Source organism: Balaenoptera borealis, assembly GCF_965194805.1.
Source record: "Balaenoptera borealis genome assembly, chromosome: 8".
NCBI classification, from domain to species: domain Eukaryota; kingdom Metazoa; phylum Chordata; class Mammalia; order Artiodactyla; family Balaenopteridae; genus Balaenoptera; species Balaenoptera borealis.
Genome location: NC_138865.1, coordinates 41,787,471 through 41,800,808, shown reverse-complemented (window position 1 = coordinate 41,800,808; position 13,338 = coordinate 41,787,471). Strand labels below are relative to the sequence as shown.

General features: G+C 39.6%; 1 protein-coding gene across 8 annotated transcripts in view; it reads left to right on the top strand.

Annotated features, from left to right (window-relative positions):
* Positions 1 to 1,061: 1,061 nt before the first annotated feature.
* Positions 1,062 to 13,338, top strand: part of UBAP1 (ubiquitin associated protein 1) — a gene marked incomplete at its 5' end in the record, with an annotated part of 73,731 nt that continues 61,454 nt past the window's right edge. For 5 of the 8 annotated variants that reach the window (XM_082402432.1, XM_082402436.1, XM_082402433.1 and 2 more), the window contains one exon: positions 1,062 to 1,317. In XM_082402432.1, coding sequence (XP_082258558.1) covers positions 1,062 to 1,317 — 256 coding nt within the window. The remainder of the gene's footprint in view (positions 1,318 to 13,338) is intronic. The other 3 variants (XM_082402435.1, XM_082402434.1, XM_082402431.1) reach the window with 2 other exon arrangements.

Below are 13,338 nucleotides of genomic sequence, written 5' to 3'. Positions count from 1 at the left end.
ACTTGATTCTAGGAGACATCCAATAAGTATAGAAGGCAGTAAAGGTTTGGGATTGGATTACCTGGTTTAAACCCGTTGGATGTCCGAACTGGAGGGAGATTTAGAGCTCACCTTTCAACCCATTCATTGTGTTGCTGAAATTTGGCCTCTGTTCACTGGTGCCTAATAGAAACATGTAGACAGTTTTGGGTGAAGTAGAAAAGAACAGCTTTATTGCTTTGCCAGGCAAAGGGGGTCACAGTGGGCTAATGCCCTCAAGACTGTGTGTCCTGCCTTGGAGGAGGTAGTGAGGAGTCTTACAGTGTTCAAGGAGCAGGGAGTGGTCAGCTCGTGGACATTCTTCTGATTGGTTGGTGATGAGGTAATCGGGAGTTGGCATCATCAACCTTCTGGTTCCAACTGGTCTGGGGTCTACATGCTTGTGGGCAGCCTACAGTTAACTTCTTCCACCTGGTGGGGGCAGGGGTTCAGTATCTGCAAAACAGCTCAAAGGACATAGCTCAGAATATTATCTATAGTCCTTCAGGAAGAACTAAAGGTCCTTGACTTTGTTTAATGGCTAAAATATTATTATTGTGTCTTGTTTGACTGTTTTTCTTTCTTTCTGCATTTTTTCAGTTCTCTGATTAAATTTATTCTTCGACAAAATTTTTTTTTACAGACAAAAGGCAGGCAGAGGACATGGGTGGGGGTCTTTTCTGGTAAGGCCTCATAGGGTCGTGCTCCCTTACAATTTGTAAATGGGGAAAGTGAGGCCCAGAAAGAGTAGGACTTTGTACCAAGTCAATGACCCAAGACCAGAAGCCAGACATCCTGATTTCCAAGTGGGTCTCCTTGGTAAGCCTTTGTGCTTCCCTTCGAGATTCAAGTGTCTCGGACTCCCACCTGGGCCCCTTCTCCAACCCTTACGCATTACCCTCTCAGTGACCCCCACCTTTCGTCCCTCCTCTAGGGTGTGCCGGGTTCACTGGTTCCAACAGCGACGCTCTGAATCCTAGCAGATGTTCCGCCCTTGTGGAGATTAGTCACGTCACCGTTGACTCCTCCCATTGGCTCGAGGGATGGAGCGCGGCGCTATGACGTCAGACGCCCAAAGGGGAGGAGCGGTGAGGGGAAGGAGGAGGGAAGTGGGGTTTCAACATGGCGGCTGTGGCACTGGCGGTGGTTACGGTGACGGCCTGGCCTGGGGAGGGCAGAGTTGGAGGTGGTGGTCTTCGCTCTCCCTAGGGGCCGTCAGGAGCTCAGCGGGGACCGAGCCTGGGAGGCCGGCCGGCGGCAGCACCTTTCGGCTTCTGGGACAGCGGCGGCAGCGTTCAGGTGAGGGGGCCTCCCGCTGGGGGAGGGGGAGATGGGCGGAGTTGGGGGAGGGAGCAGGTACCGGGAGACGGATGGGGGAGGGATAGGGAGGAAGCTGGAGGCTGAGTGGAATGAGAGGAGCGGCAGCTCAGGGGGTGTGAAGGCGAAGGGGCCAGAGAGGGGTGACTTGGGGAGGATTCTGGGAGAAGGGTCGGAGTGAGGGGACCAGAGTTGAAGGGGGCGGAGGGCAGATGGGATGCGGGAAAATAAATGAGTTCGGATTAAGGGGACTAATACTCTACTGGAAAATAGGTGCAGTAGACATCTATCTGGCTGGAGCGAGAGCTCGGTGGGAATTAGAGGATGTTGGGGAGAGGGACCCAGGTTTTAGTAAAGGTTAGTGATGGGGAAGACTTGAGGGTGAGTTGGGGACAGGAGATACAGATTTAGTTTTCCCTGAGGCGATGAGGTTAGAGGGAAAGGGAGGAGACCAGATCCGGGGCGAGTGATCTTTGGGGATATATTTGGCCTTGCCTGGTCTTCTCCAGGCATGTTAATCTTGCTTCTTTTGTTTGTTTCTTGGGTGGAGACTTATCTGTACAGTCCCCCTGGGCTTCAGAAACAGCCCCTAATCTTTCTTGTGGATCATTAATTTATAGTTCATTTATTTGATCTCTGTCAGCGATCTCTGACCTTTGTGTTGTCGCCACATGTTTTTGTTTCCAGACAGTTTCTTAAAAGTGTGGCTAGGCATAAAAATACATTTTATATTAAACCGAAATAAAATTTTGAGAGTTTTTAGACACCATGGAGTGTTGCAAAACCAGATTTGGTAATTTAGTTATCTATTAAATAGCTTCTGTTCTAACTCCACTTACTAGGGCTTCTTTCTTTCCTCAGTTCTAATTATTAAAATTTGAGAATTTGGATAGATATGATGGATGTTTCTCTTTAGAATTTTGTCAGATTTGATGATGTGAAAAACGGGGCACTTAGTCTTTAGTGATAGACAGCTCTTTCTAGTTAATGTCCCAAACTAGTTAAACTGAAAGTTTCTGGATTATTTTGTAGCAAAGAATGTAAAATGTCTGAAGTCTAAAAGAATTACATTGTCTGCATTAACCTACTTTTTAAAGTGGGATTTTATAAATTTTTGTTTCTAATACATCCTATTCATTCTTTGTTACTTAGTTATTCAACGTTTATTGACTGCCAAGTGTGTGTTGCATTAATAAGTCATTATAATTATGGAAATGGGAAAATTAATATTTCTCTAGTGAGAATATCACTGCACAGCCTCATTGGAAGAAAAAGTGTTTTTCGGAAGTGAAGACTAAGGAAGGCTTATAATATTATGTAAATATAAGAACTTACTGAATTTTTCTTTTGTTTAGTATTTGACTCATTATTTCATCATGACCTACTTTATGTATATCTGAAAGATTTTATTTTTCTTTTTGATTTTGAAGAAGACAGTAACAGTATCCTAATATAATATTAGGTCTGTGGACAATTCTCATCAGTAGTTTTTAGTTCCCATTTCTTAGGCTGGCAAACATCACTTTATCTTGGGTGACTTTTCTTTGATGTCTTGACTGTGGTAAGGTATTTAAAATGAGGATTCCTGAAGTTTAATTCAGTGACTAAAATTCTCTCTGAATTTTTTCAGCATTATAAATGTATCTTCATTACCTCAGAGTGTAGTTGTCAGTATTACACATTTTTCCTGTTATTTAATTATATTGTTGAATGTTTTGCGGTTTTTTTATATGTAGATTATTTTAAGTGTAAACATTTTCCCCACAGAGCAACCAAAACCAAAACCAGACCATCAGTTTATCATTAATCAGGTAATTTTCTTCAGACAGTCTTTCTCAAGAAAGGCAAAAGGTAGCATACAGTACCTTAAATTAGGTATTAAATAAACTTCTTCTTGGAGTCAAGAAAACCTTGAGTTGAAGCTTAGAAATCAACTGGATTTAGTTTCCCACATAGCATGGGAATCCTTGCATCTGTATCACGAAGATAAGTGAAAATCTATCCTCTTTTCCAGAATCTAATTCCTTATAGGAAGGAGCCTTTCAGTCAGAGAAAGATGTAAGCAGGGTGTTGCTCTTCTAACCTGTAGCACACAATTTCTTGTAATATTGGAAAATAATTTGAATGTAAGAATAATATTTTCCTATGAATTGAGAATTATAATTTCAGATTTAAAAAATTTTAGGTGAGGGCAGCTAGATTTACAAAGGGATATGTGCTAAAATTGGGTCTATATTAATGAGCTAGGCATTGTTAAACACTTTACATAATCTCACTTAATCCTTACAATTTGTTTAGGTAAGCAGGTTGTGAGAGGCATGCTTTTTAGGTGTTGAGGAAACTGAGGATTAGAAAAGTTGAGTAACTTAACCAAGGTTACTAAATTTGTCCAATTTCAATGCCTTTACTGCATCTGTTACATCATTTTGCCATTCGGTTCCTATCAAGTAAATTTAAAGTGTAAGCATGAGTTTTAAAGTAATACCATTTTAAACTACTTGTTCTCACTGAAATAGTAGTGTAACTGGAATGATAAATAGTTCATTACAATTTTAGTCACTTAAGATATTATCAGTATTCTAGGAGGAAGTAAATACCTGAATATTTTGTACTTAACAAAATAAACTGGATAAACTGGATAAGGGACTAAAAGTTTTTATACTTGTATTGCTGAGTCAGGTTGGACCTGCTTCAGCAAGGGCCAAAATTTGTATTTGGCAGCAATCCTCATGTGTTCTCAGAATTTTGGATTGGTCATTGTCAGTTGCTTAATGCTTACCAAACACTTCCAGTGTTTGAGTCACTGAATTGGCTCATGGTAATTGTGAATCTTGTGGTTTACTGAGTCAAGAGCCAGCAGTGTGTGTGTTTTGGTTGTTTTACTTCCTCCCCAACACTTAATATTGTCAGAGTTTTAAATTTTTTTCTAATCTCTTGGGTTTGAAATAGTATCTACTGTGTTTTTATTACCATTTCCCAAAGTTGAGCATCTTTTTTGTGTGTTCATTGGCCATTTGTGCTTCTGTGATGTGTATATTCAAGTTCTCTGCTTATTTTTGAGTTTTCTCTTTTTCTGATTGATTTTTAAGAGTTCTTTATTGATTTTGTATACTAATTATTTGTTGATGGTTTGAAAATATCCTCTCCTAATTTGTGGCTTGTCTAATCTCTTCATAGTCTTTTGATGAGAAAAGTTCATAATTTTAATGGACTGTTCAGTCTTTTATGCTTTTTATATCATATTTAGGAAATCCTCTTCTACTAGGCATGCTATTTTAATAAATAGAAGAGTATACGTGTCTGTCACGTGGCATCTAATCTGACATTTAGTACCAATATTTGCTTGATTAGAAAGGCCAACTTCTCAAGAGTTGTGTTTGTATTGTTTTTGGAGTTACAGGGCCAGACTTTTTTAAAAAATAAATTTATTTATTTATTTATTTATTTTTGGCTGCATTGGGTCTTCGTTGCTGCGCGTAGTTGCGGTGAGCAGGGACTACTCTTTGTTGCAGGTGCGTGGGCTTCTCATTGTGGTTGCTTCTCTTGTTGCAGAGCACGGGCCTTAGGCGCGTGGGCTCAGTAGTTGTGGCGCACGGGCCTAGTCACTCCACAGCACGTGGGATCTTCCCGGACCAGGGATCGAACCTGTGTCCCCTGCATTGGCAGATGGATTCTTAACCACTGTGCTGCCAGGGAAGTCCTGGGCCAGAGGGTTTTAAAAGCAGCTTGAGTTGTGCTTTATACACAGGTTACATATATTTCCCCAAACTGGGAAACTAACAGATTTGTGAATGATGTATGCATTTTACAAAATGTTAATAATGTGGTATGACGGTGAGAGAGTTTTCTTGTGTGGACAATTCATGAGTCACTCATTCTGAGCAGTTAGGATTTCTACTAAAATATGTTCAGAAAGATTTTTTGATATCTAGTCCTGTCTAGTGTGGGCTTTATCAAGAATAATTGTGGTTTGTGAGAGAGCTGATGTGGAAACATTTTGGAAGAGTTTTTTTGTTTTTATTTTCAAGTAATACAATATTATATAATTAGGAGAAAATTAGGTGGAATGCAATTACATTAAGTAAAAAGGAGAAATATGTAAATTTTCATAGTTAAACAACAACTTTGGACTTCCGTGGTGGTGCAGTGGTTAAGAATCCGCCTGCCAATGCAGGGGCCACAGGTTCAAGCCCTGGTCTGGGATGATCCCACAGGCCGCAGAACAACTAAGCCTGTGAGCCACAACTACTGAGCCTGCGCTCTAGAGCCCGCGAGCCACAACTGCTGAGCCCACGTACCACAACTACTGAAGCCCACGTGCCTAGAGCCCGTGCTCTGCAACAAGAGAAGCCATGCGATGAGAAGCTCGTGCACCACAACAAAGAGTAGCCACCTCTCGCCACAACTAGAGAAAGCCCACACGCAGCAACGACGACCCAAAGCAGCCAAAAATAAATAAAATAAATTAATTAATTTAAAAAACCCAAAAAACAAAACAAAACAAAACAACAACTTGTTCCTGTGTGTGTGTTTTTTTGTTTTTTTTTTTGTGGGGGGGTGAGTATCATATGTTTATGGTATTTAAATTATATTAGATATATTTAAAAGAATGAAGTACTCTTCTTAGTATTGGAGAAACTACATCTGTTTAAAGTTATGATGGGGAATTCCCTAGTGGTCCAGTAGTTAGGACTCCGAGCTTTCACTGCCCAGAGAGCGGGTTCAATCCCTGGTCAGGGAACTAAGATCCTGCAAACCACGTGGTGTGGCCAAAAAAAAAAAAATTGTGATGAACATTGCAAATTGACTAGAACATATGTGAGGGAGGATATAGTTTTTCTGTTTTGTTTTTTAAACTCCCTGCCCAGTTCTTTGGACTGTGTGGCTCTTATCCACCATTAAACCCTTATCTCTTAGGTTATTTTTATAAAAATCTTGAGTGATTTGATTTACTCTGTCGTGTATTAAAGCCTCTAAAAACTTTTTTCTTTTTTTCATGAGAAGACTATGGAGTACTATGAAGTTTGGGAACTGTTCTTCTAAGCAGTTGGATGTTCTGATCCTGGCAAAGATCATGTTGAAATATAAAACATCCACCAGACTTTAATTATACTGCAAATACTGTATAGTGATATACAGTACACCCTTGATATTTGTGAAAGATATGTCCGTAGAGTTTTGAGAATCCTTGCATAAATACCATACTTTAGAATGTCCCTCATAGCTTATAGAAGAGTATAATGGAAAATTTTTAGTTACCATCAGATTTGATGGGTAAATAGAAGAGAACAACAAAGTTAGAGATTTTGATGCTAAACTCAATCTTCACCTACCTTTAACTCCCAATCTTTTGCTGTTTGTCACTGCTGGTTGGCCTATCCCCAGCCTCTTTTAATAACCCTTTGGAGACTCAAGGTCAAACTGGCTTTGCTTGTCTTGTGCTGCATCTCGTCATCATGGTCTTAGTCCCAGGCAGGGTTCATATCCTCATTTCTTTCTTCGTTAGTAAGAATGGAATCTTCCTAATCCTGACATCTTCCTATAGTTTGGGAGTGTTAATATTACCTTCTAGAGTTCAGTGGCAAAGGATATGGGCAGTAACTTCCCTATTTCCTCCTTCAGGCAGATTATACCTTATACCACACCATGTATGATAAATGACTCCTTTCTGTGGGTGGAATTCAAAGTCAAATGTCAGCTAGATTACAAATTATTATATGGAGTGGAATTTAGGGGTAGCTTGTGAATTCTCAAAAAATTTTCTTCCATCAAAGGTTACTCTATTTCCAAGTGATAATAACAATAGGAAATCAACCAACCAACCTACCACAAATTTTGTTCTGAAATACTTTAAAATTACTGAAGGTCTTGAATTGTTTATATCCTGTCCCATCCATTTTCTGAAACAGGAAATTCTAGCTAGTTCTTGTAATTTAATAGGGAATCTAACTTTATCCTTGTAGTAGATAGTTTTTACAATAATATTTCACTTACCTAGCTTATTCAGAGACCTCGGTGTTTTATGTAAGCAGATTTTTAAGATAATGGAACATTTCTTCTTTGAGAGCCCATGTTAAACAAAATTATTGGTAGATTATTAAATGAGAATCTTTTATAACTATACCTTTTATAATGCAGTCAGTAATAATGTGTGGCTTACTCCATAATAATGTAGGTCTTACTCCACATGTCTCTAGGAAGCTATGCTTTTTCAGTTGTTGGGTCTCTGTTTTAAAAAAAAATGTTTTTGGTCTGTATGTATTACTGGCAGTAAAATTTAGTGAAAGAGTATACATATTAGGGTAACTGAGGCTTATTTTATTTAGTATTGTAAGAAATTATATTTAGGCACAGTTGTAGTTTGAGACGTTCTTGATCTGTCCAATACGATAGCCACATAGTGCAGATATAAAACATTTTTATCATTATGGAAAGTTCTTTTGGACAGCACTGTTCTCGACAAATGCTTGTCAAATTTTATTGTGCGTGTAGATCACCTGGAGATCTTGGTAAAATGTAGATTCTGATTCAGTAGTTCTGGGTGGGCTTGCAATTGTATATTTTTAACAAGCTCCCAGGTTATGTTGATGGCCCAAGGACCATACTTTGAATAGTAATTTTTTTTAAATGAGATTTCTTTTAAAATATTAATTAATTAATTAATTAATTTGTGGCTGTGTTGGGTCTTCGTTTCTGTGCGAGGGCTTTCTCTAGTTGCGGCAGGTGGGGGCCACTCTTCATCGCGGTGCGCGAGCCTCTCACTATCGTGGCCTCTCGTTGCGGAGCACAGGCTCCAGACGCGCAGGCTCAGCAATTGTGGCTCACGGGCCTAGTCGCTCCGCAGCATGTGGGATCTTCCCAGACCAGGGCTCGAACCCGTGTCCCCTGCATTGGCAGGCAGATTCTCAACCACTGCGCCACCAGGGAAGCCCTGAATAGTAATTTTTTTAAAAAAATTTATTTATTTTTGGGCTGCGTTGGGTCTTGTTGCTGTGCGTGGGCTTTCTCTAGTTGCAGCAAGTGGGGGCTACATTTTGCTGTGGGGCGTGGGGTTCTTATTGTGGTGGCTTCTCCTTGTTGTGGAGCACGGGCTCTAGGTGTGTGGACTTAAGTAGTTGTGGTGCGCGGGATCAGTAGTGTGGCTCGCAGGCTTAGTAGCTCTGCGGCATGTGGGATCTTCCCAGACAAGGGTTCGAATCCGTGTCCCCTGCATTGGCAGACAGATTCGTAACCACTGAGCCACCAGGGAAGTCCCTCAGTAGTAAAGTTTTGAATTTACTATAACATGAGGTTGATTTGGGACCTTTTTATGAGATATTTTCTTAATATATTATAAGCTTTTTAATTAACGTCTTTTGCCAGGAGAGATTATATTGTAATGGACAGAACTCTGGACAGTGAGTTGAAAGATCTAAAGTTCTAGTTCTGGTTTCCCATTTAAAACTAACCATCTCTTTCAGACTTGAACTTTTTAGTTTGTGGAATGGGAATACCTGCTTATATCTCCTAGCATGTGAGGTTCATGTAAGGTGATGTATGTGATGGTCTTTTCAAAAGTACCTAAGACTTTAACATATAGTTTTGAAAATTATAAAGTTTTTAGCGTATACTTTGTTAGAAGGATAATACTTTTCCACTGTTAGCTAACATTCTTATTTTTCAAAAGCTAATATACTGCATTTTATCCGGGAATCTCAGTAACTTTTATTTATTTTTTTATGCTTAATGTTTGTCTTTTTCCATTAGAATTAATTTTAATGAGGGATTTTGTCCTGTTATATAGCTGCCACTTAGAGAAGTACCAAGCAATAATTGTAGGTACACCTTAAACAGATGTTGAGTGAACGAGGCATGAAGCCTGAGAAATTGCCTATTGCTGTGACCAGGCAGGGATAGTTTTTCAAATGAACAAAATTTGATTGGGAACCAGCAAGGGGGAACAAAAAAGTAATTAGTTAGGGACTTTTCTGCTGGTGCAGTAGTTAAGAATCTGCCTGCAATGCAGGGGACACAGGTTTGAACCCTGGTCCAGGAAGATCCCACATGCTGTGGAGCAGCTAAGCCCGTGTGCCACAGCTACTGAGCCTGCGCTCTAGAGCCCGTAAGCCACAACTACTGAGCCTGCGTGCTACAACTACTGAGGCCCGCGCGCCTAGAGTCCATGCTCCACAACAAAGACAAGCCATCACAGTGAGAAGCCTGCACACCGCAATGAGAAGCCTGAGCACCGCAAGGAAGAGTAGCCCCCACTCGCCACAACGAGAGAAAGCCCGTGCACAACAACGAAGACCCAACGCAGCCAAAAATAAATAAATTTGAAAAAAGAAAAAAAGAATTCTCCCTTTCACCCAAAATGTGCACACACACACACACACACACACACACAAAATTAAAAAAAAAAAAAGTAATTATTTAGCTAGTTTTTCCATTGGGGGAAAAGAATAAAAGCCAGATAACATCTCTCTTCACTATAGAATTCTATTTGCATATTCCTGTGGGGGTTTTTTTATTATTATTATTTTTTGGCTGCGTTGGGTCTTCTTTGTTGCACGTGGGCTTTCTCTAGTTGCAGCGAGCGGGGGCTACTCTTCATTGCAGTTCGCAGGCTTCTCATTGCAGTGGCTTCTCTTGTTGTGGAGGAGGGGCTCTAGGCATGTGGGCTTCAGTAGTTGCAGTACGCAGGCTCAGTAGTTGTGGCTCGTGGGCTCTAGAGCGCAGGCTCAGTAGTTGTGGTGCACAGGCCTAGTTGCTCCGTGGCATGTGGGATCTTCCTGGACCAGGGATTGAACCCGTGTCCCCTACATTGGCAAGTGGATTCTTAACCACTTGCTACCCGGGAAGTCCCAACCTTTTTAAAATTATTATTATTATTATTTTTTTTAACTTTTGGGTTTATTTATTTATTTATTTATGGCTGTGTTGGGTCTTCGTTTCTGTGCGAGGGCTTTCTCTAGTTGCGGCAAGTGGGGGCCACTCTTCATCGCGGTGCGCGGGCCTCACTATCGCGGCCTCTCTTGTTGCGGAGCACAGGGTCCAGACGTGCAGGCTCAGTAATTGTGGCTCACGGGCCTAGTTGCTCCGCGGCATGTGGGATCCTCCCAGAGCAGGGCTCGAACCCGTGTCCCCTGCATTGGCAGGCAGACTCTCAACCACTGCGCCACCAGGGAAGCCCCTTAAATTATTATTTTTAATCTTTAACTTTTATAGAGGGTTTCCTATTTGATCTTCAGGGACTCACTTATAAGTCAATGTAAAATGAAATGGGTTTCTTATTATGGGTGACGGTCTCTTGGTACCAGCTTTCTTTATTCTTTAGAGTACGTACAAGCCATTGAAGTGTGGAACTACTCTTATTAAAATAAGATTTGGTTTAGGAAGGTGAGGAGGTTCCAGTAGACAGTGGTAACTATTGCTTGTGTTATCTTATTTTGTACTTATAATAACCCTTTTGATTTACTTTATATTAACATTTCTTATATTATTAATCTTTGCCTTTACTTATAAGAAGAATGTGTTTGTTGAGTTTTGTTATTAGAGATATATTACAACCCGTTTTGATAGATACTTGTAAAACAACTAAGATTTGTTGAAAGGTCTGCCATGTGCTTTTTGTTTTCCTTTATTAGAAATCATTTCATAATAAAATATATGAAGTTATAAAATATAGAAGAAAAATTCTTTTGTATATGTATTGTATGTATCTTTAGCTTTAGAAGTAGAGCTCTTAAGACAATTGCCAATAATCTTATGTTAATTGCTACATGCGGTAATCTGAAGCAAATCTGTTAGTTGATAATTTTCAAAGGATGAGGAGCCTTTGTTGATTTTGTTTCCTAGACTCTAACCACATAGATATCTTTTCTATAACATTTCCTATCCTAATTTCACATTTTCTGAAAGGCTTGTATTTTATGCTTTTTCTTTTTTTGAACCCAGGCTGAATATTGGTCTTTGAACAGGGGGAGTAAATTCTTTCATATTAATTATGATTATAAATCTACTTAGTTTTATTCTTATTCTACGTTTTCTGTTTACCCTCCTTTTTTCTTGTTTTTTTAAAATCTTTTTCTTCCTTTTGATGAATTTTCTATATTTGACTTCTTTGCTTTAGTTATTTGAAAGTTGCTCATCCTATTCCTTTTTTTATGTTGGTTGCTGTTAAAATTTTTATATGTAATTTTAAAATTTATTTATTTATTTATTTATTTGGCTGTTCCGGGTCTTAGTTGCTGCATGCAGAATCTTCGTTGTGGTGTACGGTATCTTTAGTTGTGTCTTGTGAACTCTGAGTTGTGGCATGTGGGATCTAGTTCCCTGATCAGGGATCGAACCTGGATCCCCTGCATTGGGAGCGTGGAGTATTAGCCACTGGACACCAGGGAAGTCCAATATATGTAATTTTTATACATAAAATCCATATGTCCTGTATATGTAATCTCTACAATAAGACAAGTTTGTTTTACTTCCTCCTCCCTCCCAAATTTCTCCCATTTTCAGGTCATCTCAGATTTTAGTTCCAGATCACTTATTTACTTTTATGTCAGGAGTTGCCTTGGACTACGTTTATTTTACTGATTTATTTGCCCACTGCTTTTTCTGATGTTTTCCATTTCTCCTACTTTAGATTAACTTTATGCTTTGGTAGACTATATCTCTGAATTCTTTTTTCAGGGAGGAACCAATGAAGAGTGAGTTTTCAGTCTTTAGATGTTGAAATGTTTTCATTTTGCTCCCTTATTTGGATACTAGGGTTCTAATTTTACAACTATTCTTAATCAGATTTTTGAAGATAATTGCTCCATAATTTTATAGCCTCTGTTGTTGATAGTGAGTTCTTGAAGCTAGTCTTATTCTCTTTCCTTTGTATATAACCACTTTCTATCTGGAAGCTGTTTGTTGTTCAGGCTTTTAAAAATCTGGTGATGATCTAAATTTTTATGATGTGTCTAGATTTCAGTTTTTACCAGTGCATTTTGCTTGGTACTCACCTCTTCTAGTTTCAAGACTGTGTTATTTATTTACTTAGCTCTTAGAGGTTTTATTTCTCTTTTTCCGTACTCTCAGTTCTCTCCTGAAAGTCCTGTTAGACCAATTTGAGAACTGCTTAAAACTATTGATCCTGAGCTTGAAACACTTTCACCATGGCATATTTTTTCCACCTTCTAAACTCGTCTGTATTTAGGGCTGGATTTTTAAAAATAGCTTTATTAAGGTATAGTTCATATATCACAAAATTCAGTCGTTAAAAGTGTACATACAGTTCAGTGTTTTTTTAGTATTCACAGTGTGGTGAAACCACCACTACAGTCTGTTGAAAATGTTCCAGAGCATTTTCAGTACCCCAAAAAGAAACCTCATGTCCATTAGCATTCACTCCCTATTCCACTCTCCCCACAGCCCCTAGCAACCACTTATTTACTTTCTGTTTCTGGATTTGCATATTTTAGACATTTCACATAAATGGAAATATAATATGTAGTCTTTTGTGACTTGCTTATTTCATTTAGCATGTTTTCTGTGTTCAACCATGCCATATTTTTTTCCATAAATTTATTTATTTTATTTATTTATTTTTGGCTGCGTTGGGTCTTCGTTGCTGCACATGGGCTTTCTCTAGTTGCAGTGAGCGGGGGCTACTCTTTGTTGCGGTGCGCGGGCTTGCAGTGGCTTCTCGTTGCGGAGCATGGGCTCTAGGCACGTGGGTTTCAGTAGTTGTGGCATGCGGGCTCAGTAGTTGTGGCTCGAGGGCTCTAGAGTGCAGGCTCAGTAGTTGTGGCACACAGGTTTAGTTGCTCCGCGGCATGTGGGATCTTCCCGGACCAGGGCTCGAACCTGTGTCCCCTGCGTTGGCAGGCTGATTCTTAACTACTGCACCACCAGGGAAGCCCCATGCCATTGTTTTTTATTGCCAAATAATATTCCATTGTATGGATATATTATGTTTTATTTATCCATTTGTCAGTTGATGGACAGTTGGGTTGTTTCCACTTTGTCTGTGTGGAT